The 27,294-nt window shown below is 43.5% G+C and overlaps 1 protein-coding gene across 1 annotated transcript in view; it reads left to right on the forward strand.

The window, feature by feature from the left end:
* Window positions 1-27,294, forward strand: part of Deptor (DEP domain containing MTOR interacting protein) — a 155,261-nt gene that overhangs the window by 50,157 nt on the left and 77,810 nt on the right. Inside the window, exon 3 of the mRNA XM_036208305.1 lies at window positions 2,017-2,140. Coding sequence (XP_036064198.1) covers window positions 2,017-2,140 — 124 coding nt within the window. The remainder of the gene's footprint in view (window positions 1-2,016; window positions 2,141-27,294) is intronic.

Consider the following 27,294-nt stretch of genomic DNA (forward strand, 5'->3'; position numbering starts at 1 on the left):
CCCACGTGCTATCTTCATAAATGTGTGTCGTATTTTGTTATTTTGTGATAACATACTACACTGTTCATACCTGTCCCCACTCCCCACCTCCACCTGATTCTTCTCTCTCTCTGAGTTAGCTCTTCATCTGCCTTCTTAGCACATGTATTGGTGATCCCCTCTATTTTCCAACTCCCTTATGATCTCTTCCCTGATCTCAAGATCCATATCTCTGGCTGTTCATTTTGCTGTTGTACGTATGGTATACTATGTATATTGTTGGATGTATAGTGTGCCATGGATAGGTCATTCATTGTACCTTTAGCTGTTCAGTTAAGGGACATTTGGGTTGTTTTTAAGTTTTGGCTGTTACTCTGTCTTAGTTATTGTTCTCTTGCTAGGAGGAGACACCATGACCAAGGCAACTTTTTTTTTTTTTTTTTTTTCCCCCGAGACAGGGTTTCTCTACTGTTCTGGAGCTCACTCTGTAGATCAAGCTGGCCTCGAACTCACTGCCTGGCCCTGCCTCCCGAGTGCTGGGATTAAAGGCGTGTACCACCACCGCCTAGCTACCAAGGCAACTTTATAAAGGAAAGAATTTAAATGGGACTTGCTTACAGATTTTGAGGGTTTGTCTACGGTCGTCATGGCTAGACAGAGCTGGTGCTGGCTGGAGTCGTAGCTAAGAGTTTTACATCGTGATCAGCAGGTAGAAAGCAGAAAGAGAGACACTGGGCCTGGAGTGGGCTTTTGAAACCTCAGAGGCCACCCCCAGTGACACATCTCCTGCAAGAACCCACCTCCCAATCTTTCCTAAATAGTTCAACCACTGGGGACTAAGCAGATATATGAGCCGATGGGGCCATTACCACTCAAACCGTCACCCTCTCAATGGTTCAATGAACATTCATGAGCATGTGCATGCTGGCTAGTTTTCTGTTGATTTGACACAAACTAGAGTCATTTAGGGAGGGGAACCTCAATTAAGAAACTGCTTCCATATTGCCCTGTGGGCAAGCCTGTGGTGCGTTTTTAAATTGAAAATTGATGTGGGTGGTGGCCCAGCTCACTATGGGCAGTGCCACATCTGGATAGTGGTCTTGGGTGGTATCAGAAGGTAGGCTGAGCAAACCATCAAGGGCAACCCAGTAAGCAGCATTCTTCTATGACTTCTGCCTCAGTTCCTGTCCAGATTTCCTTCAGTGAGGGACTGTTAGCTGGAAGTGTAAGATATAATAAACCACTTCCTCCCCAAGTTGCTTTTAGCACAGCAGTAGAAACCCTAAGACAGTATGTTCTTGATGTCTCAGCCTGGCCTAGACACTTGGACAATGTTGTTCCTCTAAGCTAAGGTAAAAATTCTCCTTTCTTTTTTTTTTTAAAGCTGAGGATCGAACCCAGGGCTTTGCGCTTGCTCCACCACTGAGCTAAATCCCCAACCCCAATTCTCCTTATTTTTGTTCCTCTCAGTGTTAGGGTTCTACTTACAAATAGTTCAGGGAAGCTTCGATTTCTCAAAGCTGGGGTCTCCAGGACTCCTCCATCACATTCCCACTACAGTTTTCCCTTAACCTGTCCCTAACATCCTTTAACCTAACAAATCCCCAGCATCCTTTAGTTATATGCTCATGTTTCTCTTTATATCACTTTTGGTATTCTGACAAAAGGGCCATACCCTGTAGCTCCAGATGGCCTCAAACTAGTGATTCTCTGTCTTAACCTCCTGAGTACAGGGGCTAGAGGTGTGTGCCACCTCATCTAGCTTTGCTTTACATTCTTTGAGGCTCACATTGTTCCAGTGTTCATGCTTCTGAAGACTCTGGGATAAGTGATGAAGTGAACTTTGTGAGCCTTTCAATACATGATGATGATGATGATGATGATGATGATGATGATGGCGGCGGCGGTGATGCTCACAGCACTGAGCGAGAACACTCAGTAGATACGTGTGTGACCCAGAATTAAGCGATGAGCTGGATTTGAATCTTCTGTCTCTTGTAAGATTTTCATTTCCGCCCCCTGTGTGGATTGTTTCAGTGTGTGACGAGCACAAGGAATTCAAGGATGTAAAACTCTTCTACCGCTTCAGAAAGGACGACGGTACCTTCCCACGGGACAACGAAGTGAAGGCCTTCATGAGAGGACAGAGGCTGTATGAAAAGTAGGTCCGCTGCCATCTTAACTTGACTTGGAAAAAGGAAGTGGGCTCTATCAGTCTTTACGTTGCTGGCTTGTTTCTTTGTTTATTCACTGTGAGAAAGGATCTTATGCTGAATCCAAGCCCTACCTAGGCACAGGATGACCTTGAATTTCTGACCCTTCTGCCTCTTCCTGCTGGGATTACAACTGTGTGCCACTTTGCCTTGTTGTATATGGTGCTGAGAATAGAACACCGGGCAGGGGCTGTATAACCTGAGCTTCCTCAGCAGCTCATCTACCTGTCTTTTACCGTGTCAACTCCAGTGGGGCTCTTCCATGTGGGCTGGTTACATAACCATTCCTTTTAATAGGAGAAAATTCTGTCATATAGTTGCCTTTCTCTTCGCCTGAATCAAAGTTGGTTTCATAAGCTTCTTACTTCTTTATCAAAATCGTATTTCCTGTACTTAAGACCATTGAACAAAACTCCAGAAGTGAGAACAGAAGGGTGCTATTTGACGTTTGCCATCAAGTGACGCCCATGGCCTTTTCCTTATTTGATTAGATGTGACTGTTGCTGAATCTAAGGATTCAGCCTTGTACATGCTGTGCATGGGGGAAGGCTGGGGTCATGTCAGGCCATCAGTACTGAGAGCGAGCGAGCGCTTCATGGAGCAGGATCTGTGAGGACCATCTCTCAGCCTTCTGGAAGCTGGAACATGCCACACATAGCACAGGAGTAGTCAGTTGACAAGTCTGGAGCCTCTCAGGAGGTGTGTCTCAGCGGTAGTCTCCTGTTCTCTGGCCTCTTGCTCTTCTAACCATCCTTATTTTTAATCCAGGGCAACATTTTTAGAAAGGATCTCCAAGACAATGCCATTCCTTAATCCTGGTTGCCTTACAAGGCTTTGAACATTCTGAAAACACATATTTGTCACATAAAAGATGCACAAGTGTCACCTGCTATACAGTGGGTGGCAGGGGGTGGGAGTAGGGGCTACAGTGAGGGTTTAAGAAGCCAGACAAAGCCGGGCAGTGATGGCGCATGCCTTTAATCCCAGCACTCAGGAGGCAGAGCCAGGAGGATCTCTGTGAGTTCGAGGCCAGTCTGGTCTACAAAGTGAGATACAGGAAAGGCGCAAAGCTACACAGAGGAACCCTGTCTCAAAAAAAAAAAAAAAAAAAAAAAAGCCAGACAAAGGATCAAGAGGATTAAGAACTAAGATTCAATGTTAGTTGTGAACACAGGGCTTGCACTTGCTTCCAGGACTCTAGCACTGACCTCCCTGCCAGCTACATTTGCATCTCTTCCAGCCTGGCCCACCTGTGCCTAGCCAATTATATGGTGAACATTTGCTGAAAATTATAGAGGCCAGGGATGTGTCTCAGATGTACATGGTTGCCTAAGATGTGGAAGACCCAGGAGGAGGTAGAGAGGGACCATGGCTTTGGTTTTGTTTGTTTGGTTTTGTTTGGTTTTGTTTTGTTTTGTTTTGTGTGTGTGTGAGTTAACCAATATTCCATGGCTCTCTGTGCCTGCCATTTACTTTCTCGTCACTAATACTCAGCATCTCAAGTTACAAGTGAAGCTATTTCTTCAGATTGCTCGTGAAATCAGGACGAGGACAAAGATATTTAATATGTATTTGACCCTAAGTGGCCCCGCTGTGGCCTCACAGACCTCGGCTTCTGGTTGCTGGATCATGTTTGGAACAAACTTTGGGACCATTGAAATAGACTCTTTCATTGTATGCATTCTCCTTGTTTAGGGGATCTTTCTATGAATTCAGCACATTTGTTATTTTCTAAGATTCAGATACTTTTATAGCATTAAAAGGGATAGTTGGCAATCTATTCAGATATCTTATTTATAGTTTTAGAACTAAAGGAATTTTTTTTTCCTACCGTATTTTCCATAGGACCCTTCTTTAGGGGTGTCTCTAACATTTACACATGAATGTCTCTCGAGATAAGTGCTCCTTTCATTGTTCTCCTTTTAAGATAATAACAGTAGGTATTTACTGATTGCAAAATTCTCATCGGAGAGCCTGAGTAGTAGAGGTTATTGAATTACTATAGCATGGCCAATTTAGATATTGTCCCTGTTTTATGGTGGGGGTAAAGGGACGGGCAAGGTATGTTTCTTGTCCAAGGTTCAACTAATAAATCACAGCTGCAATTTGAATCCAGAAACCTAAATCCTAGCAATGTTGCCACTTGGCTGACAATAAGTCCTAAATCCTTTTCATTTCCCTGTATTGAGATCACATGAGTGAGTAAACATTCACCCCAGAATACAGCTTACTGTCAAATGTGGCAGAGGATTTGTAACTTGTCAAGGTAGAGAATTTTCTGTAAAGTTTTATTGAAAGTGTACTGGGACCCACAGACAGACATAAGCATAAGATCCTGCTTTGGGGCCAGGATCCCTGGTGTTCTCTAAATAAGACCCTTGATGTGGATCTGACCTTAATGCCTCCTTCCTGAGGATTAGCTTTCATGGTACCAGAAGAAGCCACGGAAGCTTCCAAAGGAGGGAGGTAACCAACAGTCCTACCCAATGATGATGCTGATGAACCACATCAACTACCAGCATGGCACCATAACCTAAGAGTGCAGCAGTAACCAAACAGCTCTCTGATTGTACTCAACAAGAAAGAAGTCATGCCTGGTGCTAGAAACCTAGCTACCTACTCAGTGCTTAGTCAAGTCATGGTTACTAGAGGAAAATCTACAACCACTAATTTATTAAGCCAGCATAATCCCTAACAACAATCTATAAACATTTGTCCTTGTACCTACAGAACTTCTTATTCCTTATCAAGGAAAATTTCTCTTTGCAACAGATGGAGAGCAGTAGAAAAGGAAAACCAATCAAATGCAGAGTTGTGGAGCTCAGTCCCAATGGGATACATCTACAAAACACTCTGCATCTAAGGCCCGGGGAACATAGTGGAAGAGGAGGGGTTGAAAAGATTGTTAAGAGCCAGAGGATCAGGGAGTTTGCTGTGAGATTGTGTCTCCTAGAAATGTCAGAGGCTACATCCATAAAGTCTCGCCGATGTGACAGCCCTAATGTGAACTGAACAAGGCTGACACTGGTCAGTGAACATGCCCAAGTGGGTGGGAAAAAGCTCACAAAGAATTATAATTAACCCAGGAAACCTCAAAGTGGGGAATGGTCTTCCCCAGGGAAAAGCACACTAATTCGTTGTCCAGTTCTAAATGGTCAGCCCTAAAAACATACATACAGGTCATATTCTATGAACTGAGTAGGTTATACTTGAAATATTTATGTATATACATATACATATATGTATGCATTAACAATTAATGAAAGAAGAGGCCATGAATTTTTGATTCATTAAAAAATTTCATTTATTGGGTTGGGGATTTAGCTCAGTGGTAGAGTGCTTGCCTAGCAAGCGCAAGGCCCTGGGTTCGATCCTCAGCTCAAAAAATTTTTTTTCACTTATTTTATATCCTGATCACAGTTTCCCTTCCCTCCACTCCTCCTGGTCCCTCCTCCCTCCTTCTCCTACCCTCCCCCCATCCACTCCTTCTCCATCTCTGTTCAGAAAGAGGCAGGCCTCCCATGGGAGTCAACAAAGCATGGCATATCAAGGTAAGGCAGGAACAAGCTCCTCCCCACTGCATCAAGACTGGGCAAGGCAACCCAGCATGGGGAATAGGTTCCCAAAAGCCAGCTCATGCGCCGGGGACAGGTCTTGATTCCACTGCTAGGAGTTCCACAAACAGACCAACAACAGTCACACATATGCAGAGGGCCTAGGTCAGTCCCAGGTAGGCTCCCTAGCTGTTGGTTTAGAGTCTGTGAGCGCCCATGATCTCAGGTCAGCTGTCTCTGTGGGTTCCCCAGGTGTGACCTTGGCCACCCTTGTCTCATACAATCCCTACTTCCTCTCTTCAGCAAGATTCCCAAAGTTTAGCCCAGTGCTTGGCTGTGGATCTCTGCATCTGCTTTCATCAGTTACAGATGAAGGTTCTCTGATGACAATTAGGCTAGTCATCAGTCTGATTACAGAAGGCCAATCCAGGCACCCTCTCCACTATTGCTAGTAGTCTTAGCTGGCGTCATCCTTATGGGTTCCTGGGAGTTTCACTGCAACCAGGTTTCTCCCTAGTCCCAGATCCCATCCCCCATCCTCCCACCCCTGCATCAAGACATCTCTTTCATTACTCTCCCCCTCTGTCCTACCCCTAACCCACCCAACCCAATCCCTCATGTTCTCACCCCACCCCACTCCGTGCTCGCCCCGTTTACCCAGAAGGTCTCTTCTATTTCCTCTTCCCAGGGAATCCTTGCATCCCTCTTTGGGCTCTCTTTGTTACCTAGCCTCTCTGGGGCTGTGGACTGTAGCCTGGTTATCCTTCACACCTAATATCCACTTATGAGTGAGTACACACCATGTTCATCTTTTTGGGTCTGGGTCACCTCACTGAAGATGATTTTTTGTCTCTGGTTCCATCCATTTGAGGTCATGAATTTGAAGGACAGTGGGAAGTAGTGTATGGGGAGGATTTGGGAAGAGGAAAGGAAAAGGAGAAGCATTGTAATATTATAATCTTACCTAACCTAGTTGTTGAAGAGAACACTTTGAATTAACTTGATCATCTTCAAATCTAGGAATGACTTCTCAGTCCTGTTTCACATGATTTAATGTAGGTTTACATCCCCTCTATGTCTGGTGAATATCCTATTTGTCTTAGGTGGGCTCTTTTATTTTTATCCAAAGGACCTTGGCTTTCTTGGCAGTAAGAATTCTCTCTCCAGCCACCAGCCTATTTATCCTGCTTAGGGCTTTGGACCAGATTGAAGAATGGTAACAGATGAGCACGCTCAGATCTTCCCACTGCTTGGCTCCATTTTCTCTTCTACATGACCAAAGAGGAATCAGAGGGCAAAACCATCTCCAGTGGGTCAGGGCCCTTCTGTGTGTTCTATCTTCTCTGCCATGTGTCCCAGGATGGTTCTTTTGTTCTTTCTCAGTGCCTGGCACAGTGAATATTGTTGAATGTACAAAGGACTTGCCAAGTTGTTTCTGGGAGCCTCTGAACTCCTGGCATGAGAGAGCTGCTTAATGGCAAGCGACAATAGCCAGCCTGTTCACCTTGTCTGGCCTCTAGAGCTCACAAAGCATCTTTTTTTCTTTTTTCTTTTTTGCTGTTTTTGTTTTTCAAACAGGGTTTCTCTGTGTAGTTCTGGAACTTGCTCTGTAGACCAGGCTGGCCTCGAACTCAGAGATCTACCTGCCTCTGCCTCTGAGTACTGGGATGAAAGGCATGTGCCGCCACCACCCAGCATCTTATATATTGTTATGCTTACAATTTTGAGTGATATACCCAGCAGATATAATTAATTCCATTGTAAAACTGGGGACATGAGATATAGACAAGTATAAATGGTTAATATAGACCCTCAGAGAGAGAGCTAGAGGTGTTTCTTAAACACTTCTGGGGATGGAGAAATGGCTCAGCAGTTCGAAGTACTTGCTGCTCTTCCAGAGGATCCATATTTGATTCTTAGCCCCTACATCTGGTGGCTCACAGCTGCCTATAATTTTGGTACCTGGGGACAAGATGCCGTCTTTTGGTATGTGCTGACACCCCCATGAACAATGGCATGTACCACACCACACAGACACAGACACAGACACACACACCCCGGACTGGGAGGATGCATCTGGGTGTTTGCAATTGCATATGGAGGCCAGAAGTCATCTGCAGGAATTTTTCTCACTGTCTGTTCTTGGGGACTGTCTCTCACTGAATCTGGAGCTCATCGATTGGCTAGACTGGCTGCACACACACTCCAGGGACCCTCCTGTCTCCACCTTCCCAGCACTGGGATTGCAGGTGTATACCACCATAGGGGCCTTTCACAAGGGGGCAGGGATCTGAACTCAGTTCCTCATGCTTTCCTGGCAAACATTTCCCTGATTGAGTCAACTAACTCCCCAGCGCATCTTTAAGCCCATCTGTAGTTGGAGTTTTCCTGCCTGGCCCAGAGTCAGGACAAATCTCTCTCACCCGCCAGTCCCACAGTCTCTCAGACCTAACCAAGTAAGCACACAGAAACTTACATTGTTTAGAAACTGTATGGCCGTGGCAGGCTTCATGTTATCTGCTTCTTTTATCTTAAATTAGCCCATTTCTGTTAATCTATACTTTGCCACATGGCTCGTGGCTTACCAGTGTCTTTACATGTTGCTTCTCCTGGAGGCAGCTGGCAATGTCTCCCTAGCCTTTTACTTCCCAGAATTTTCCTCTCTCTTGTCCCGCCTATACTTCCTGCCTGGCCACTGGCCAATCAGAACTTTATTTACACAGAGCAATATCCACAGCACTTCCCCTTTTCTTTTTTTTAAGGAGGGTTTTAACTTTTACATAGTACAATTACATATAACAAACCAATTATCAAGCAAGAATTACAGTTACAATATTAAAGAAGATATCCTATCTATCTTATATTTGTGAGTCTAAGGTTTTATATCTAACTTATCTTTTATCATGACTGAGGAAATTATAACTATCTAGTCTTCAACTACATCAAAGACCTCAGAAGGATATAATATTACCTGAGAACCGGGAGAAGGATGCAAGCATTTTTCGGGGGTCTTGCAGGGTAGACAGAGACAGCTGGCAGCCTGGACAGTCACCTAATGTTCCTTTGTAAAGTTGGGGCATTTGTCTTTAGCCCACAGGGCTAGAGTCTCTTGGTCACTTCTCTCAGTGTCCTGTAGAACGTCTGGCAGTTTCCTCTGCAAAGCAGGAACCTGAAGGACCATTTTGTCAAGCAAAGTTTAGTGGTCACCTTTCTAAGGGTCCTGTATGTACAGTCCATCAAGCAGTCCAGGCAAGAACAGTTTCTTGCCCAAATGGCTATTTTTGTCAAGGTGAAGATAAATCCCATATGAAGTGTCTTTAATGCCCATCTTCCTCTCTGAAGTAAATTGGTGCTGCCAGGAGCAGACATGTCTCACTGTCCAGAAAGTCTAAATTTTAAAAGTATTTTAAATGCCATATTCTGTAGGTCTTTGAAGTATTTGAAGATTACCTATCTATCTGAAATATCTCTATGTATATCTAGAAGACTTAACTAACATGGCTATGAGTATGATTATCATAGATGACTAATTATTAATCTATTTTTAATTATCCATTTCAATTTAAAATGAGCTATACAAACATAATACCTTAAACAGGAGTAGAAATATACACACAGTATAACAAAATTAACTTTAAGTTTGTATCAATAGACTAAAATCTATACCAATGTAAAACATTTTAAATGAGTTGTTGCTCTTTTAGAAGTAAGTTTATTAATCTACCCTTTCATCCTATCATATCGATATCATATCCCCTTTTTATCTTTAGAAAGAGATCGCATTTATAATCAACCCAATTTAAATAAATATATTGGTTTTTCTCTGTCCCACACCAGAGGGCTCTTCTGATTTGGGACACAAGAATCTCTTAACCTTTTCTTTTAGCAATATGTCTGGGTTTAGAGAAGGAGTGAGCCAATTCCATCTCCAAAGCCAGCTTGATAATTTTGGGAATGTGGGCGTAGTTTTTCTTACTACTTCCTGCTGGAGAGGGGCACTGTATCTTATGGGGACACAAAGAAAATTTTAGGATTATGGAGTAGTCCATTAGAGTGAACCTCTGAGCCAGTTGCCTTGAAACCATTCTGGATGTCGGATCATCTGGGCCATGGTGTCATTGGAGACCTTTCAGGTGGTCTTGGCTGATCAAACCTGATGTATCTTAATCTGGAACAAATCCACAGCCTCTCGATTTCTGTGGAAACAAAAGCAGAGACTCTTTTCCAAAGCAACATATCCTTATATCCAGATTTTGAAGTCAAGGTACCTTTAAAATTTACATATTTGTTTAACTCAACAGCTTTTATAATCAAATCTTTTTCTGCAGTTAAAAATCCCAAAGACAAGACAAACCAGATTCTCTGTGTAAAATCCATCTTTATAAGACTGAAACACCGCTGTGGCTGCTGGCTCCTCCCACCTCTGCTTCCCAACATGGCGGTGGTACAGTTTACCGCCAGCTCTGGGTCTGGAGCCATGTGTACCATCAACTATCAGAAGCAGTTCTATCAAAGCAGTGCATAGCCCAGAAAACCCCCCCCCTTTTTTTTTAAACTAGCAAAGGCGAAATATACCACACAGCAGAGTAAAGTGTCGCTTGTAGACTCCTCATTCCCGCCACACTGCAGGTCAGACGCACACGCCAGGAACCCGCCATAGTAGCTCAAACCGGCAGGCTGCCGCTAACTTGAGAGAAACAATTAGGAAGCTGTTTTTAGCTCCATCTTAGAATCTTTTTTCTCAGGTTTTAGGTGGAAACTCGTGCCCCACGTTGGGCGCCATTTGTAGTTGGAGTTTTCCTGCCTGGCCCAGAGTCAGGACAAATCTCTCTCACCCGCCAGTCCCACAGTCTCTCAGACCTAACCAAGTAAGCACACAGAAACTTACATTGTTTAGAAACTGTATGGCCGTGGCAGGCTTCATGTTATCTGCTTCTTTTATCTTACATTAGCCCATTTCTGTTAATCTATACTTTGCCACATGGCTCGTGGCTTACCAGTGTCTTTACATGTTGCTTCTCCTGGAGGCAGCTGGCAGTGTCTCCCCAGCCTTTTACTTCCCAGAATTCTCCTCTCTCTTGTCCCGCCTATACTTCCTGCCTGGCCACTGGCCAATCAGAACTTTATTTACACAGAGCAATATCCACAGCACCCATCTTCTTCTGTTTCCACCTTGCAAACGTTTTTTCAGACTGAGGTTGTTCAGTTGGTCGGTCAGTCAGTCAGTTGGTTGATTACTCAGGTTGTTTGCTGACCTGGAATTTCCTATGTAGACCAGAATGGCCTCACACTTCCGGCCGTACCCTTGCCTCTGTCTCCCGAGTGCTGGGATTATAGGTATGAACCCAAACTGGTATCTTCAGTTCTGTAACTTAATTCAAATTTTAGCTTGAAATATTTTCAACTATTTGGCAAACTGTAACAGAACAGTTTCCATTATCGTATGGACATTTTCAGTTTAATAGGCAGCCTGAGTAGTGGTTTCACAGAATTTTTTTTTTTTTTTTTGCTGGAGCTGAGGACCGAACCCAGGGCCTTGTGCTTGCTAGGCAAGCACTCTACCACTGAGCTAAATCCCAACCCCCAGACTCTTTTTTTTTTTCTTGGCTTGAGACAGGGTTTTGTTGTATAGCTCAGGTTGGCCTTAAACTCACATTCCCCCTTAGTATCAGTGTTATAGGTATGCCATGGCAGTGTGCAGCATAGAACCTTTTTTTTTAAAAAAAGATTTATTCATTTATTATGTATACAGTATTCTATCTGCACATATTCCTGCAGGCCAGAAGAGGACACCAGATCTCATTACAGATGGTTGTGAGCCACCATGTGGTTGATGGGAATTGAACTCAGGATCTTTGGAAGAGCAAGCAGTGTTCTTAACCTCTGAGCCATCTCTCCAGCCCAAACTTTTTTTTTTTTTTTTTTTTTTTTTCTGAGACAGGGTCTCTCTATATAGCCATGGTGGAACTCAATATTTAGACTAGGCTGGCTTCAAATTCAGAGATCTACCTTCTTCTGCCTCCCCAGTGTTGGTATTAAATGTGTGCACCACCATACCCAGCTGCTACATAGAACATTATTATTATTATTATTATTATTATTATTATTATTCTGATAATAATAATAAAAATAAAATATTTCTTGCCTTTGTGTATCTGAGGTGTCCAGTGATTTTGATACTACTGGGTTAAATGTTATCTTTTACCACTGTTTATGTGACCAGGGTGACTTTGATACTCAGTCACTCATGTTAAGAACTGTTCTGAAGATCATGTTAAAAAAAGAAAACAAAACTGTTCACATGGGGCTGGCGAGATGGCTCAGTGGTTAAGAGCACTGACTGCTCTTCCAGAGGTATTAAAGAGTATTGGGGTCCAGCCTCTAACAGTCTTTTTTCCCAGGGTTCCAGAAGAGACACTACCAGCAGCGAGAATTGATCTGAGGGAATGAATCCAAGTACACTGACCTCTCTAGTCCATTCACTCTTTTCTTCTGAGTCAAAATCTATCTCCACAGCTTCAATTCTCATACTTGGCTCCTTTCTTGCCTGATATCTATAAGGATTCTGTCCTTAATGAAGTCATCAGCCTGTGACAGTGTCCCAGCCCTCTGTGCACCCCTCCCCGCCCCCGTCCCCCCTTGGCGCAGTCCTTTCTCTCTTCTTCTCCCTATCTCTCTCTCCCCCTGTCTCCCCCTGTCTCCCTCTCTCCCAATAAAGCTCTAAAGAGGTAACTATGGTGCACTGACTCTTCTGTCCAGCACTCTTCTCCGTAGGCATTGCCGCCGCCTTAACCAACAATATCTCTCTACATTTTTCTGCTGTACCCTCCAAATTCTGTCGTAATTCTCTCCATCTAGTTCTTCCCCATCCTTCACCTCATTCCACCAGTCCTCCCCCATGTCTCTGAGCCTTTCAGTTATACACCTATACAAAGCAGCAGTTCTCTGGCCCAAGCAAGGTCACAAGGCTTGACTTCTTACAGGGTCATAAAGGCAGAGAAGAGTGTACCTCAGGCAGTGACTGTCTGGCTTTCTTTTACCACCCAAAGTGGAGTGGTTAAAGGAGGTGGGGTCAACTAAGAGTTAAGCTCGGTTAATATATCAGAAAAAGGGAATTTGTGTGCTCAAACTACGTTCCTAGAAGTGGTTAGGTAAAATGTTAGGAGTCTACAATGTTAGTATAAATCATGAGTAAAATAAAACTGCCTATGTTACTTCAGGGCTTTAACTGTCTCAGTATAACTCGGCTATGCCATTTCCTAGCAGGATGAGGGTATCTAGGCAGCTGTGGCACAGCTTGATGTACCTGGTATGCAAAAAGCCTTTTTGTTCTAAGTTAAATGTCAAAAGGGAAGTCTGGAGCTACCACTAAGGCTGTGTAAGAAAGGAGTGTCTGAGCTTAATTTGCATAAGAACCAAAGCTGTGTGCCTAACTACGTCCTCCTGGCCTAGTGAGTGTCTCCATATGGATATTTCCCTTAATTCAGGAGACTAGCGGGTGGTCTGGAATGCTTATCCTGTCTGCTGTTTATCCTTGGATGTCTGAGAGGTATTTCAGATAAAATGCTTTTGTCTGAAGCTGGCCCTGGCCTGGGATCCTTGCTAAAGGAGGTATCTGATTCTAATGCTAAAAAAAGAGAAACAAAAAACCTGGAGGAAGGAAGCCTTGCCTGTGTGACTGTTAGCCAAATGCCTTAATTGTATAGGGAAGAACTGTGCCCAAAGAATGATCAATCCACACTGTACTGGGAATGGAAAAGCTACAATAGCACACAAAAACTTTATTGCAGGAAAATGGCTTGATATTCAAAAGCCAATCACCAAGACTCCTCCTTGCACCTTGGCTTTATCCTCTGGAAGATCCTCCTGGGCTTCTTCCAAGCATTAGCTTTTGTCACAGTCAGCAGACTTTCTCCTTCATACTTCTGCAGCACACAACACAGAGGACCTGGGTTCAATTCCCAGCACCCACATGGTGGCTCACAACTACCTGTAACTCCAGTTCCAGGGGACCTGACACCCCCACACAGGCATACCTGCAAGCAAAACACGAATGCCCATAAAAACAAAAAAAGAACTGGTTAACTAATGACTGCAAATTTACCATACTTCCCTGCCAGCAAGTTCACCTGTAACCATTCATGATTGCGGCTGGTCGTTAGGGAGCAATAATTACCTCTCAAACATTTGTTTGTTTGTTTGGAGATTGGTTTTAGCCCAGGTTGGCTTGGTTCTTGCTATGTAGCCCAGCTGGCCTCAAACTCAGATAGATAGGTAGATAGACAGACAGACAGACAGACAGATAAATAAATAAATAAAATGAGCTAGGGTCTCATGTAGCCTAGGCTGTCCTGGAAGTCATTGCGTAACCAAGGCTGACCTGCTCCTCTCCTTTTACCAGTGCTGCCAATGCAGGCATTCACCACCATTCCAACAGAAAACTTTTAAAAACGGAAGTATTTTAAAATAGCTATCCTCACTTTTCATAGGGTACTTAAAAAAACCTTAGACTAAGTAGGCGGTGGTAGTGGTGCACGCCTTTAATCCCAGTACTTGGGAGGCAGAGGCAGGTGGGTCTCTGTGAGTTCGAGGCTAGCCTGGGCTACCAAGTGAGTTCCAGGAAAAAGGCGCAAAGCTACACAGAGAAACCCTGTCTTGAAAAAACAAACAAACAAACAAACAAACAAACAAAATATATATATATATATATATATATATATATATATATATATATATATATACACACACACAAAAATGAATTTAATTACTGTTTTGGCCAAAACTGGGGTGAAGTTCTCAATCTGTCTTCATCTTGCCCATAGCAGTGCAGAGTCAAGAGTTCCCACCTTTGGTTTTTTAGTTTTAGTTTTGAGACAGGGTCTACGTAATCTAGGCTAGCTTTGAACTTTCTACGTAGTTGAGAATGACTTTTCAAGCTCTAATTCTCCCGCCCGTGCTTCCTGAATACTAGGATTACAGGTGTGCTCCACTATACCTGGTTTCATATGGTGCTATGCAGCAAACCAAGAGTTTGTGATGCTAGGTAAGCTCTCTACCAATCAGGCCACATCCTTATCTCTTAGTAGACTACTCAAAAAAGTTGTGTGTGTGTGTGTGTGTGTGTGTGTGTGTGTGTGTGTGTGTGTGTGTGTCTATGCATACTCATGCATGTGTGTGAGCGCACAGGTGCATGTGTGCCCTGTTGCTCATGTAGAGGTAAGAGAACAGTCTCAGATGTTGGTCCTGGCTCTCCACCTTGAGTTGAGGTGGAGTCACTTGTTTGCAATTGCATACGCCATACCAGCTGATCCCTGAGCTGCCAAGGGCTCTCCTGTGCCTGCCTCCCAGCTTGCCTTAGAAGCTATGGTATTACGTGTGCATTGTTGCCATGTCTGACTTTATGTGGTTCTGGGTATCCAAACTCAAGTCCTCGCGCTTGCATAGCAGACACCCTACCCACTGAACCATCTCCCCAGGCCCTTTAATAGACTTTTAAATGAGCCTGAGAAAAGTGTCACTTGGTTTATGCCAAGTGGCTGTAGAAATCCCATTTCCTTCCTTTAGGAGGGATGCCACCTTCTGCCTGGTGTGTTTTCAGTTAAATTAGAGCTTTGTTAATATGCAGATCAGGCAACGGCCATCTGTGCTTGTCAGAAGTCATCAGGCCTAGCTTGTCATCCCCAGATTTCTAGCTCTGGTTGGTTGTTTAGAAATTACTTCATTTAAACAAGTGGCCATTTGAACAGAAGACCAGGTCCAGTTAGTGGAGACGATGGAACTGCTAACTTCTGCTAAATGCTCCTCTATGCCCTGGCGTTACTTCTCTGTGGTTCACTTTCAGTTTGGTAGCCTGGGGGTAAACTCAGGATTTCTGAAATCAAAGGAGGATGGCCAGAGTTCCTTTCCTGTCACTCGATGGCAGATCTTTCTAAGTCTGTTTTTTTTGTATGTTATGAGAAGAAAGTGCCTACCCTTCAGCTGCATTGTGAGGACCAGCCTAATGGAGTGTCATCTATAGTAGGACTTTTGTATTTTAACACATAGGGTATTTTTCCATGTATATTAAATGTGGCCTAGTAACTACCCAAGCTAAGATTCTTGGCCTGTGTGGAATATTTCTGTCCATCTTTCAGGTCATTTCTCTCCCTATTTCTAAGGTCCCAAAGGCTGACCTCAACAGGCTTCATGGGCTCCTGCCTTTAGTCTGGCTCCATCAATGGGAGGCACTGTGATGAATTCCTCTGTTCCCAGCCCACTGTTGAATGGTCACAGTGGTGGGCAAACAGCCCTCTCCTCACATCTGTCCTCTGGGCCCTATATAAACCCTCTCTCATAACCATCAGGGCTAGTGGTATTAATGATCATGACCAACCCAGTTGGCTAGACCTGAGCCTAGTTTTCCTTAGTCCTCCTCTTGGTTGTAGTAGCTTGTTTATTACACACTGCCTTTCTGTTTATATTGTTATGCTTGTTATTTATTTATTTTGAGAGTGTCATGTGGCCCTGTGTCTTAGTTGGGGTTTCTATTGCTGTGAAGAGATGCCATGACCACAGCAACTCTTAGTAAGGAAACCATTTAATTGGGGCTGGCTTACAGTTTCACAGGTTTAGTCCATTATCATCATGGTGGGAAATATGGTGGCCAACAGGCAGACATGTTACTGGAGAAGTAGCTGAGAGTTCTGCATTTGGATCAGAAGGCAGCAGGAAGAGAGAGCAGCAACCCTGGGTCTGGCTTGAGCTTCTGAAACCTCAAAGCTCACCCCCAGTGACACACTTCCTCCAGTAAGGCCAAGTCTCCAATAATAATACCACTCCTTATGAGTGTGTGGGGACCATTTTCATTCAACACCCACCCCACTCCCCGCCCTCCCACCCCGGTAAGTCCAAACTCAATGTGTAGTCTCCTTGAACATGGCCTGAACTCCTGACTCATCTTCCAGTTTCCACCTCCTGGATGCTGGGTTCAGGCTTATGCCACCATGATGGGCTATCAACTGGCTTTTGTTAGCACATTTGTATGATCCTATTACTTCCTGACGGGACCCTAATTGGTCGGTCCTTGGATCAGAATGGAGATCTTAACTCCTTTTTAGTTCAGGAGGGCTGAACTGTCTGTTTCCTATAAATGGGGAAGCCATGTGTTGGTGGTCTTCATGTCATCTTTGTTGTTTGTATTTTCACTGATTGTGCATCTCAAATATTAAGATGGTTGAAACTGACACGCTGTCCACTGACTAGTTCATGGTTCCCTTCATCTCTCCTGTATCACCTTTGGTTCCGTGGTGCAGCTGGCTCTCCAAGGAAGCTGTAATGGGTCTCGGCTTTCAGTCTCTCCAACATGACTTGATCTTGGAACTTCACTATCCAATGTAAATACCTTCCCCTAAATGTTTGATGAAAAGATAACTAGATAAATGAATATGTGGTTATTCTTATTAAGGAAGCAACAGGCAGTTCCCTTTCTCTCTTCCCTAAGCTGTTCATATTGTTCATATTGGAATAAAACAAGAATTTTGCTCTTCTGAGGCCATTTTGTTTATACTTGTTAGTTGTAGTTTCTGCTTATGAATATTCAAAAGCTGTGACTACTAACCGCAGCCAACACCCCTCAGCCTTGTTATACTTGTGGTTCAATTCTAATTATTTCTTTCTTACGTGCTTCATTTGAGTCTTCTAACCTCTCTAGGAAGGAGGCATGGTCACCATCAACTCACAGGTGAGGAAAGTGAAATAGAATTGAGCAGACTAACCGGACGCAGTGGTGTACACCTTTAGTCCCAGCACTCGGGAGGCAGGGGCAGGTAGATCTCTGAGTTTGAGGTCAACCTGGTCTACAGATCAAGTTCCAAGACAGCCAAGACCATACAAAGAAACCCTGTCTCAAAGAAAACAAAACAAAAAACCGAACAAATAATAATAAATAAAGATAGAAATGAGCAAACTAAAATACTTAAAGTCTTTCTGTTGTTCAAGACTCATCCTGAGGGCCAGCTATATTACTCAGCAAGTGAAAGTATTTGCTGTGCAGGCCAAAGGACCCGAGTTCAATTCTGGGAGCTCACATAAAGGTGGAAGGAGAGAACCAATTCCACAGCTTCCATTGACTTCCAAGTGAATGCCTTTACATGTGTACCTCCCATACCTCTAATATTAAGTAAAATTAACATCAAAAATTTATTCTGGCCACAAGTTGCTTATAGCATAGGTTCATTGCTTTTTCATAATTGGAATTAGGAAAAAAAAATGTGAGCATGAAGAAGCTTGTACTTACCCCTGGGGTATACAGTCTTGTTTATTAATAAAGCCCAACTTTGCTTCATACTAAAATAACATTGACAACAATAGTAATAAAGGGTGTCATTGATAATTTTTAAAAATTAGATTTGCTTGCCCTTAACCTATGGAAACTGAAGACCATTTCCAGGGTGCTTTGAACACCCACCCCCCCTTTTTTTTAAACCTAGCTCTCACTGAGTGTCATGGAGTCCATCTGGAAAATGTTTACAAACTCCTTTCTAGTCAAAACCCACTCTTGTTGGATAAAGGAGGTAGGGCAGTGTGATCAGCATTCAGTGTCCGAGGGAAAGAACTGTCATGGAGCAGGAGGGATCAGGGACATATTGAAACTAGGCAAAAGAGGATGATTGGGCAGTGGTACCAGTGGACCACACAGCTGGATCTCTCACAGCAGATGGGGACTCTTCCATCATTGACGCTTTCTGTGGTACTGATTCCCGTGGCTGGTGGCTTTGTGCGAAACACTGGGATGATGGCAAGACCGTGTTGTTGCATTGTTTTTCAGGCTTTGTGTGCTAAATGAAAACATCCATGCTTAATTACAGTCCCTTCTCGCAGGGCTTGGGAGGGACAATAAAGGCATTATCCTTCCAATTGGAAAAAGCAGCACATTGGCCACTTAGTCATTTTAGAGCATCCCCCCCCAAAAAAAAAAAGAAAAAAATACTTTCCTACTACAAAGAAAGCAAAATCCAACTATTATTTTAACATTTACTAAAGCTAATTTGCAGCTAAACTTTGACGATGAACTGGACTGTAATATCCATAAAGTGGATATATAGTTTAGTGGGGAACTGAGCCCATTATTACCCTGTGGAGCCACTGGTGAAACATTTTAAAAACATCTCTATAGTCTACTCTGGCTTAACATCCTAAGCAAATTAGCTTCGTCATTTTCTAGAATATGAAACTTCTTTTTAAAAGTAATTTAGCCTTTAGGCCATGGCAGCCATTTTCCAGTAACTCAACCCAAATGACAAACACAAAGGGAAGGAAGAGGGGCACCCAGTGTATGTTCTCTAGGCTTTTTAGGAAACATGGAGTTGGTCCTCTGGCCATATACTTACGACTCTCCAAGAAGGGTGATACTGTGGACCCCACGGGAATGCACACTTTCAAAAAAGTAACGCCCCTTAAGTGTTACTATGGCAGAACAGGGAGAGCCAGCAGCATCGCTCAGCATGCCATGGGGATCGTTGCAAACAACCAAATTAAGGGTAAGATCCTTGCCACGAGGAGAAATGTGCAGACAGAGCCTATTAAGCACTCAGAGTCAGCTTCCTGAGATGGGTGAAGGAAAAAAAAACTGATCAGAACAAAGAAGGAAGGCAAAGAGAAGGGTGCATGGAGTCAACAGCCTGCTCCACCCAAGAGAAGTTCACTCTATGAGGACTGACAGGAAGGAGTCTGGGCTGCTGGAGCCCATTGCCTGGAAATGCATGGCTTAATGGACAAAAATGAAAGGATCTAGGCTGTATCATTTTGTTTTGTTTTTCAAGACAGGGTTTCTCTGTAGACAGGGCCGGCCTCGAACTCAAAGAGATCTGCTTACTTCGGCCTCCTGAGTGCTAGGATTAAAGGTGTTCCCCCCACTTAACCTACCCCTTCTAGACTATATTCTTTTGTTAAGTAATTTAACTACTTTGGATTCTCTGTTTCAACCATCACCTTCCTTCAGCCTACCACAGCAGATTCTTGGCTTTTTAGTTATCCTGCAGTTTGGACTATTGTCCAACCTCTGCAAGTCAACTGTTGGGTGGGAGGTAGGGGTGCTGCTGGGTACCACACATTATGGTAAGTGCTTTAAACAGATGAATTCTAATTCACAAGAACTCTGTTGAGCCGTCATGGTCTTCATTACCTTTGAAACTCAAAGTCAGAGGGAGTGGAGCATGCCTATAATTTCCGAGCTAGAGAGTTGGAGGCAGGGGGATCAGGAGTATAGGGCCATCTTGCATAGTGAGTTCCAAACTAGCCTGGACTACCTGAGACTGTCTCCAAAAGAAAAAAAAAAAAAAAAAGGAAAGACTAGAGAGATGTAGCTCAGTTAGTAGAGAATTTGCCTCATGTGCACCAAGTCCTTGCCACTCATCCATTCAGCAAAATGTCATACACCCGCAATTCCAGCACTCAGGAGGCAGATGCAGGTGAATCAGAAGTTCAAGGCCATCCTCAAGGCCAACCTGAGCTGTATGACACACTATAAACACAGAAGGGAGCTGAGATCCTAGATCCCAGCCAGACACAGATTTAAATCCAGGACAACTTCCTTGAGCCCCTACCGCTCTAGAGCTATAGATAGAGAGCTAAGAATAGTCCAGAAATAAATGTAACTAACCAGATCACATCCCCTCTGTGTGACCCCAAGGGGTATCGCCTTTATTCATCCTATTTCCTTCCTGCACTGGGACAGTTTAACCAGAAGTAACCACGAGGACTCACATTCTTCTTTTCCAGCTCATTCCTCGACTGTGGCAGATTTTCCACTCTCCTGGTCAGTGTGTGCCCCAGCCTGCGGGTGTCCCACCCAACACCCCCCACACACACCTCCCACCTCCGTCCATGGCAATTGGCCTTTCGGTGCAGATAACCTCTTATGGCTTCCAGCCAGCAGACCAACTCAAAGTCCTATGTGAGAGTACGTTCTAGCTATTCAGAAACTTGCTTACTTTCCTCCCTTCTGGTGGTCCTACCTAGGAACCTTGCTTTATTCTCCATGCTCCCAGTGAGCAGGACCTGCCAGAGTGTGGGGAAGGGCCTGTGCACTTGCTGAATAGGAACAAGACCCCTAGAACGGGAAATGTCCACATGACTGATCGCCAGTGCACACTAGCATCTCTGTGCTGCCATCCCTCATGAGTGGGTTCCGATTTTTCTATGACTGTCCCTCACCTCTAGATGTGCATATTGCCTATGCTTATCTCCCGTTCTCCCACATCCAATCCCTCCCTGACCCAGCCCATATGTGTCTTGTTCCTTGATCCTCTGGGCTGTCTCACTATCTCCCAGGGAAACTCATTTTGTTCTTTTTTCAAAAAAAAAAATTTTTTTTTTTGAGCTGAGGATCGAACCCAAGGCCTTGCGATTGCTAAGCGAGCGTTCTACCACTGAGCTAAATCCCCAACCCCCTTTTTCAAAATTTGAGACATGGTCTCATGTAGCCCTGGCTGGCCTCAATTTTCTTATGCAGCCAACGCTGGCCTTGAACTCTTGATTTTCAAATCTATATGTCCTAAGAACTTCACTCAGGAGTCAGTCTCGAACAGGTGGGTTTCCTTGAATTTAAAGCTAGTCTTGGTGACATAATGAGTTCTAGTGTAGCCTGAGCCACACAATAAAACCCTACCTCAAAACTAACTAACTAACAAAAATCTATCTTAAGGGAGTGCTTATAAGTTAGAATAGTACATTATGTGACCTGGTTTGTTTTGTGGTTCCATAGATTAAACTGAGGACCTCACACATGATAGACAAGGGTGTCATCATGCGTGTCATCCCCAGGTCGACCTACTGTAAAAAGAGCAGGGGCCATTTCTCCTCTGCTTTATAGTGCTTCCATGAACACACAGAGCCATACATCCTGTAGCCACATTGATGGTTCACCTGAAAGGGGCTCCTGCTTGTCATCAGATACAGTTTTCTCTTTCTTTCTTTCTTTCTTTCTTTCTTTCTTTCTTCCTTCCTTCCTTCCTTCCTTCCTTCCTTCCTTCCTTCCTTCCTCCCTCCCTCCCTCTCTCTCTCTCTCTCTCTCTCTCTCTCTCTCTCTCTCTCTCTCTCTATCACAGCAGTACCAGCCTTTGTCACTCCTTGCAGTTGTCTGTTGAGATAAGCCTTGCTGTGTGGCCCTAGATGCCTAGTACTCACTACGTAGCCAAGGCTGGCCTTGAGCCTTCCTGCCTCAGCTTCCTGAGTGCTAAGATTCTAAGGTGTGCACCACCACATCTGGCTGGTGTGGTGCAAATAAAGCTCTGAACTCAGGGCTTACTCAGTGCATAGTAAGTAATCACTCTATCAACAGAGCTACATCCACAGCCTCCCGAATGCTGGGATTTCATGGCCCACTGATGTGGGAGAACCTGAAGTTGTCAAACTGAGCCTGTGAAGGATTTACTGATAAAGTTGCTGAGGAAATATTAAGTTCTATAAAGCAGAGTGTAATAAAAGAGTGAGGTCTCTAATATGATTGAAAGGTAAGAAGTATACTAACCAGATATGTTAGAAACTGTGAGAAAGAAAATTCTGCACTATAATTGGAGTTTAGGGTTGCTGAGAAAGTTTCTGCTGATATTTATTCACCAAGATTGACCTTCATTTAGGCTTTATTCCTGTAAGAAAGGGAAACAACCCTGATTTACAACTGGCCATTAGGTCCATCCCCATATCAAAGAATATGCCTCTGAGGGGCTGTTCAAAGGTGCAGCTCAAAGTTATAGCCATCAAGTCCCAGTCTTGGCATTAAGCCTCCTGTGCTCTTATTAGGAAAATCTTAATTCTGCCAGGTAGGCAAGATGACTGGTGAAAGAACTATTGGAAAACAATGTTGGTATACTTAAATAATTCTGAAGCCAGGTGGTGGTGGCGCATGCCTGTAATCCCAGCACTTGGGAGGCAGAGGCAGGTGGATCTCTGTGAGTTCGAGGCCAGCCTGGTCTACAAAGCGAGTTCCAGGACAGCCTCCAAAGCTACAGAGAAACCCAGTCTTGAAAAACCACCAAAAAAAAAAAAAAAAAAGAGAAACAAACAAAGAATTCTGGCAATATCTCTACTGTATGAATCTCCCGTCTGCCCAAGTGACCAGACTTGCAATCTGGTGTCTCTTTTTAAATTGTTCAAGGTGTAACCTGTGGCTAGGACCTATAAGAAATTTCAGGATGAGAGCTTATGTGGAATGCCTAAGCCTAAGGTCTAGATAAGGCGGTAAAATGTTCTATGTGAGGGGGCTGTCCCTTGGTGATCAGCCTTACTGGAACAAGTACTATTAAAGTCTTTCCTTGGGGTTGGAGAGATAGCTCATTGGTTAAGAGCACTGGTTGCTTTTCCAGAGAACCTGGGTTCAAGACCCAGCAACCACATGGCAGCTCACAACTGTCTGTAACTCCACTTCCAACACCCTCACACAGTCATAAAAGTAGGCAAAACATCAGTGTACTACTCTTGGGCGCACTCGCGCGCACACACACACACACACACACACACACACACACACACAAGTCTTTCCTTCATTAATCTCTAAATCTCTCATGATTTCTCAGTGAGAAGGCATATCATTTCTATAACACAGCTAATACTTCTGTTGTCTGATACTTATGAAAATGCGCACAATAAATAATAATTTTGTTTTTCTAATGAATCAGTTGTTGGGACAGGCTGCGAGGCTTGTGGTGTTGTGAGCTGAGGGCAGCCACACCTGGTCTCCATTGCTCTTGTGCAGTGTTTGGCTAGACGGCAGTAGCTGAATGAAACCTTTTTAGAATGGTTGTAGCTTAAAATCCATAGTGGCTTCTTTTTCAGATGCACACAGGTTCTGAAAATGACTCTTCAGAGAACACTAAAAACCCTGGGGAATGTGAAAATTACAGCTTAGCTTTCAGAATATTAGTGTTCTCTTTGCTTCCATCTAATTCAAAATAGCAAGCAAAGAGGAAGGGCCATTATCCTTCAGAGAGAAGTCACGTCCCATGACTGTTGCCAGTGATACTTGCTTAGCTTTCCCTCAGCTGGGTAGGAAATATTTATTAAACATCTAATGTTTACCTCCTCTCAATTTAGTTTTCTAAGAAATAGAAACGTTTAGGACACCATGGTGTTCTGTCTTTAGGAGTTTCTCGTTTGGTTGGAGGGGTAAAAATCATGTATTATACCTGTCCAGGATGTGTAGGCCTCTGATTCCAGCAAGTTGAAGGCCAACCTGACTAATGCAGAGAGACTCCATGTAAAATAAAGAGCTAAGTGGGTAGTCTAGAGAGAGCTTAGTCAATTCAACCCCCCAGAAGCCCCCATGATAAAAAAATACAACAACCCAGGTATGATGGCACACTTGTAATTTCAGTGCATGGGGGTAGAAGTTAGAGGATGTTGGCAGCTCACTAGCCAGCTAACTTAGTTTCAGACCAATGAGAGACCCTGTCTCAAAAAAAAAAAAAAATGTGGACAACGACTCTCAAGAGTTTGCCTAGCATGTACAAAGCCCTGGGTTCAAATGCCAGTTCTGTAGAAATAGATGATAGATGATAGTTAGATAGATAGATAGATAGATAGATAGATAGATAGATAGATAGATAGACAGACAGAGATAGATAGAGATACGCTTGCTTTCTGCTCTCAGCCTGCAGTATCCATATCAATAAACTTGAAGAACATCTCCTCTCTCTTCCTCTGTTTCCCAACTTTCATTATTATCTCAAAGAAGAGAACGTTTTCCCACACGTTCATTCACTCCCCAGAACAATGCTAAGGACCGCTCCCCGGCTGAGCACTGGGAAGTTAACATAAGAAGGAAGGGCTGGGGCCTGGAGAGAGATAGATATAGATAGGTGGTTGATAGATAAATTACAGATAGATAGATAGATAGATAGATAGATAGATAGATAGATAGATGGATGGATAGATAGATAGACTTAGACTAAATATTGAACCGGGTGTGATGGCTTATGCCTATCTATAATCATAGCAGTCAAGAGGTTGGAGCAGGAGACTCAATGTAAGGAGTTTGAGGCTCTCCTGAGTTCAAGGCTACCCTGGGCTATTTAGCCAGACTGTGTTAAAAGCAGAGAAAGAAAGAAAGGGAAAAAAAGAAGCATATGATATCACAAGCCTGTACTTCCTCAGCTGAGAAATGGACACAGGAGGACTAGGGAATTGATGCTAGCTCCACTACACTGGAGAGTTTGAGATCAGCCTGAATTACATGAGACCCTACCTTTTTTTTTTTTTTTTTTTGACAGAGCTGAGGACTGAACCCAGGGCCTTGCACTTGCTAGGCAAGCTCTCTACCACTGAGCTAACCAACCCCCCCCCCCAGACCCTATCTTAAGGCAGGGGCTAGACTACATTGTCTTGAGAAGCTGCACCCATGCCTTGCATTTGTACAGTCCTTCTCATGAGTGTCCTTCTATTAAATACCATGCTTAAATGTTATAATCACCCCTCAGTGATCCCCAACTCTGCTTCTGAAGAAAAGGGGGTGCAGTTGAGACTGTAGCTCAGAGTTGGGGCATTTTCCTAGCAAGCATGAGATCTTAGGTTCAATACTTTTTGTATTGTTACTGCAAAAAAGAAAAAAGGAATATTAAAAGTTGAGCTCAAGCTGGGTGTGGTAATGCAAGCCTTTAATTTCAGCACTTAGGGAGGCAGGGGTAGGTAAATCTCTGAATTTGAGGACAGCCAGGACTACACAGAGAAATCCTGTCTCGAAAAACAAAACAAAACAAAACAAAAAACAAAACAAAACAAAGCAAAAGTTGAGCTCTGTGTAGTGATTGACATCTATAATCTAAGTACTTGGGCATCTGAAACAGGAGTATGGCCAAATTTCAAGTCTAGCCCAGTGTCTTAGTCTAGGTTTCTATTGCTATGAAGAGATACCAGGACCATACAATTTTTATAAAGGAAAACATTTAATTGGGGCTGGCTTACAGTTTCAGAGGTTTAGTCCATTATCCTCATGGCAGGGAGCATGGTGGTGTACAGGCAGACATGGCACTGGAGAGGTAGCTGAGAGTTCTACATCTTGATCCTCAGGCAGCAGAAGTGAAGACTCCTACTAGGCCTAGCTTGAACATATGTGACCCTCAAAGTGACACACTTCCTCCGAGAAGGACATACCTACTCCCACAAGGCCACACTTCCTTAAATAGTGCCACTCCTTATGGGCCAAGCATTCAAACAAGTCTATGTGGGCTTTACCTATAAACCACCACACCCAGGATACATGTAATTCCAAGACAGCTTGGGTTACAAAGTGATATCCTGCACACTTTTGTGTGTGTGTGTGTGCGCGTGTGCGTGTGTGTGTGTGTGTGTGTGTGTGTGTGTGTGTGTGTGTGTGTGATGGGGTCCACACACATACACAATAAATATAGAAGAAAAAAAACACGACTTTAAGTTCAGTCTTTGAAAGTTATTTTTTTTTGTTGTTTTAATTTTGTTTAGGGAGAAGGAGTTAAAGGGTTATGTAGGTTGCAGCTTAGTTTAGATACTTCGGTGGAGACTTGAGGACTTCACTAATGGTGGAAAACAAGATTGTAGTTCTGTGCTTGATGTGAGACCTCCCTCCACTCCTCTGCCCCTTCCTTCTGGCTAGAGCGGCCCTCATCTCCATGAAGCACTGGGCATGAGCCACTGGGCCTAGCTCTCAGCTCTCCTTTTCTCCAAAGCCAGGTTCCTTTGTGCAGTAAACATCCCGAATCATGGGGCCAGCCACTCTCCTGGTGTTTTGAGGGAGATTTTCACGACGTAGTCCAGGCTGCGCAAGCCAGAACTCATCAGATACCCTCAGCTGGTCTCAAACTCATGAAAGTCATTCTGCTTCAGTCTTGAATGCTGAGATTACAAATGTGAGTTGTCATGCTTGGCTTGAGCCCTACTTGTGAGGAATAGTTTAGATGCCTCCAGAAGAGGAAGGAGGAAAAAAAGCTGTTAAGAACAGAGGGATTGTGGTATATAGGGGAGAGTGAATATACTTTGTTTCATGTCGTACATGGGGGCGATGATGGGGCAGAGGACATTTATTGTCATTGTCCAGTGTTGTCTTCCCCCATTCTCTCACTTTTCCCAGTGTGCAGTGTTTACACTCATAAATATTAATGAATAGTCGTCAGTTTACTAGTTCACAATCTAACTATGAACAATATAGCAATAGATATGCATACGTAAGTACATAAATCCATGTTCTTGAAGTTAACAGAGTACTTAAAACTTCCAATCCTCATGTAAGCATTTATCCCTAATCAATACTATCTTACTAATTAAACAAGTCAGTCAGAATCGTGCATTCAAAACACATGTATATAATTTATGCCTAGTTTATTATAAACTAGTTTATATATGATAAAATTAATGAACTAGGGCTGGGAATTTAGCTCAGTGGTAGAGCACTTGCCTAGCAAGCGCAAGGTCCTGGGTTCAGTCCTCAGCTCAAAAAAAATAAAAAATTAATGAACTATCATTTAAATAAACTAGTTTATTATGCAGGACAGTAATAGAAGCATTTTTTTTTCAGTAGCCAAGCATCTGGTTAACCATAAGCC

The sequence above is a fragment of the Onychomys torridus genome, chromosome 16 (genome assembly GCF_903995425.1).
Source record: "Onychomys torridus chromosome 16, mOncTor1.1, whole genome shotgun sequence".
In the NCBI taxonomy this organism is placed as follows: Eukaryota; Metazoa; Chordata; class Mammalia; order Rodentia; family Cricetidae; genus Onychomys; species Onychomys torridus.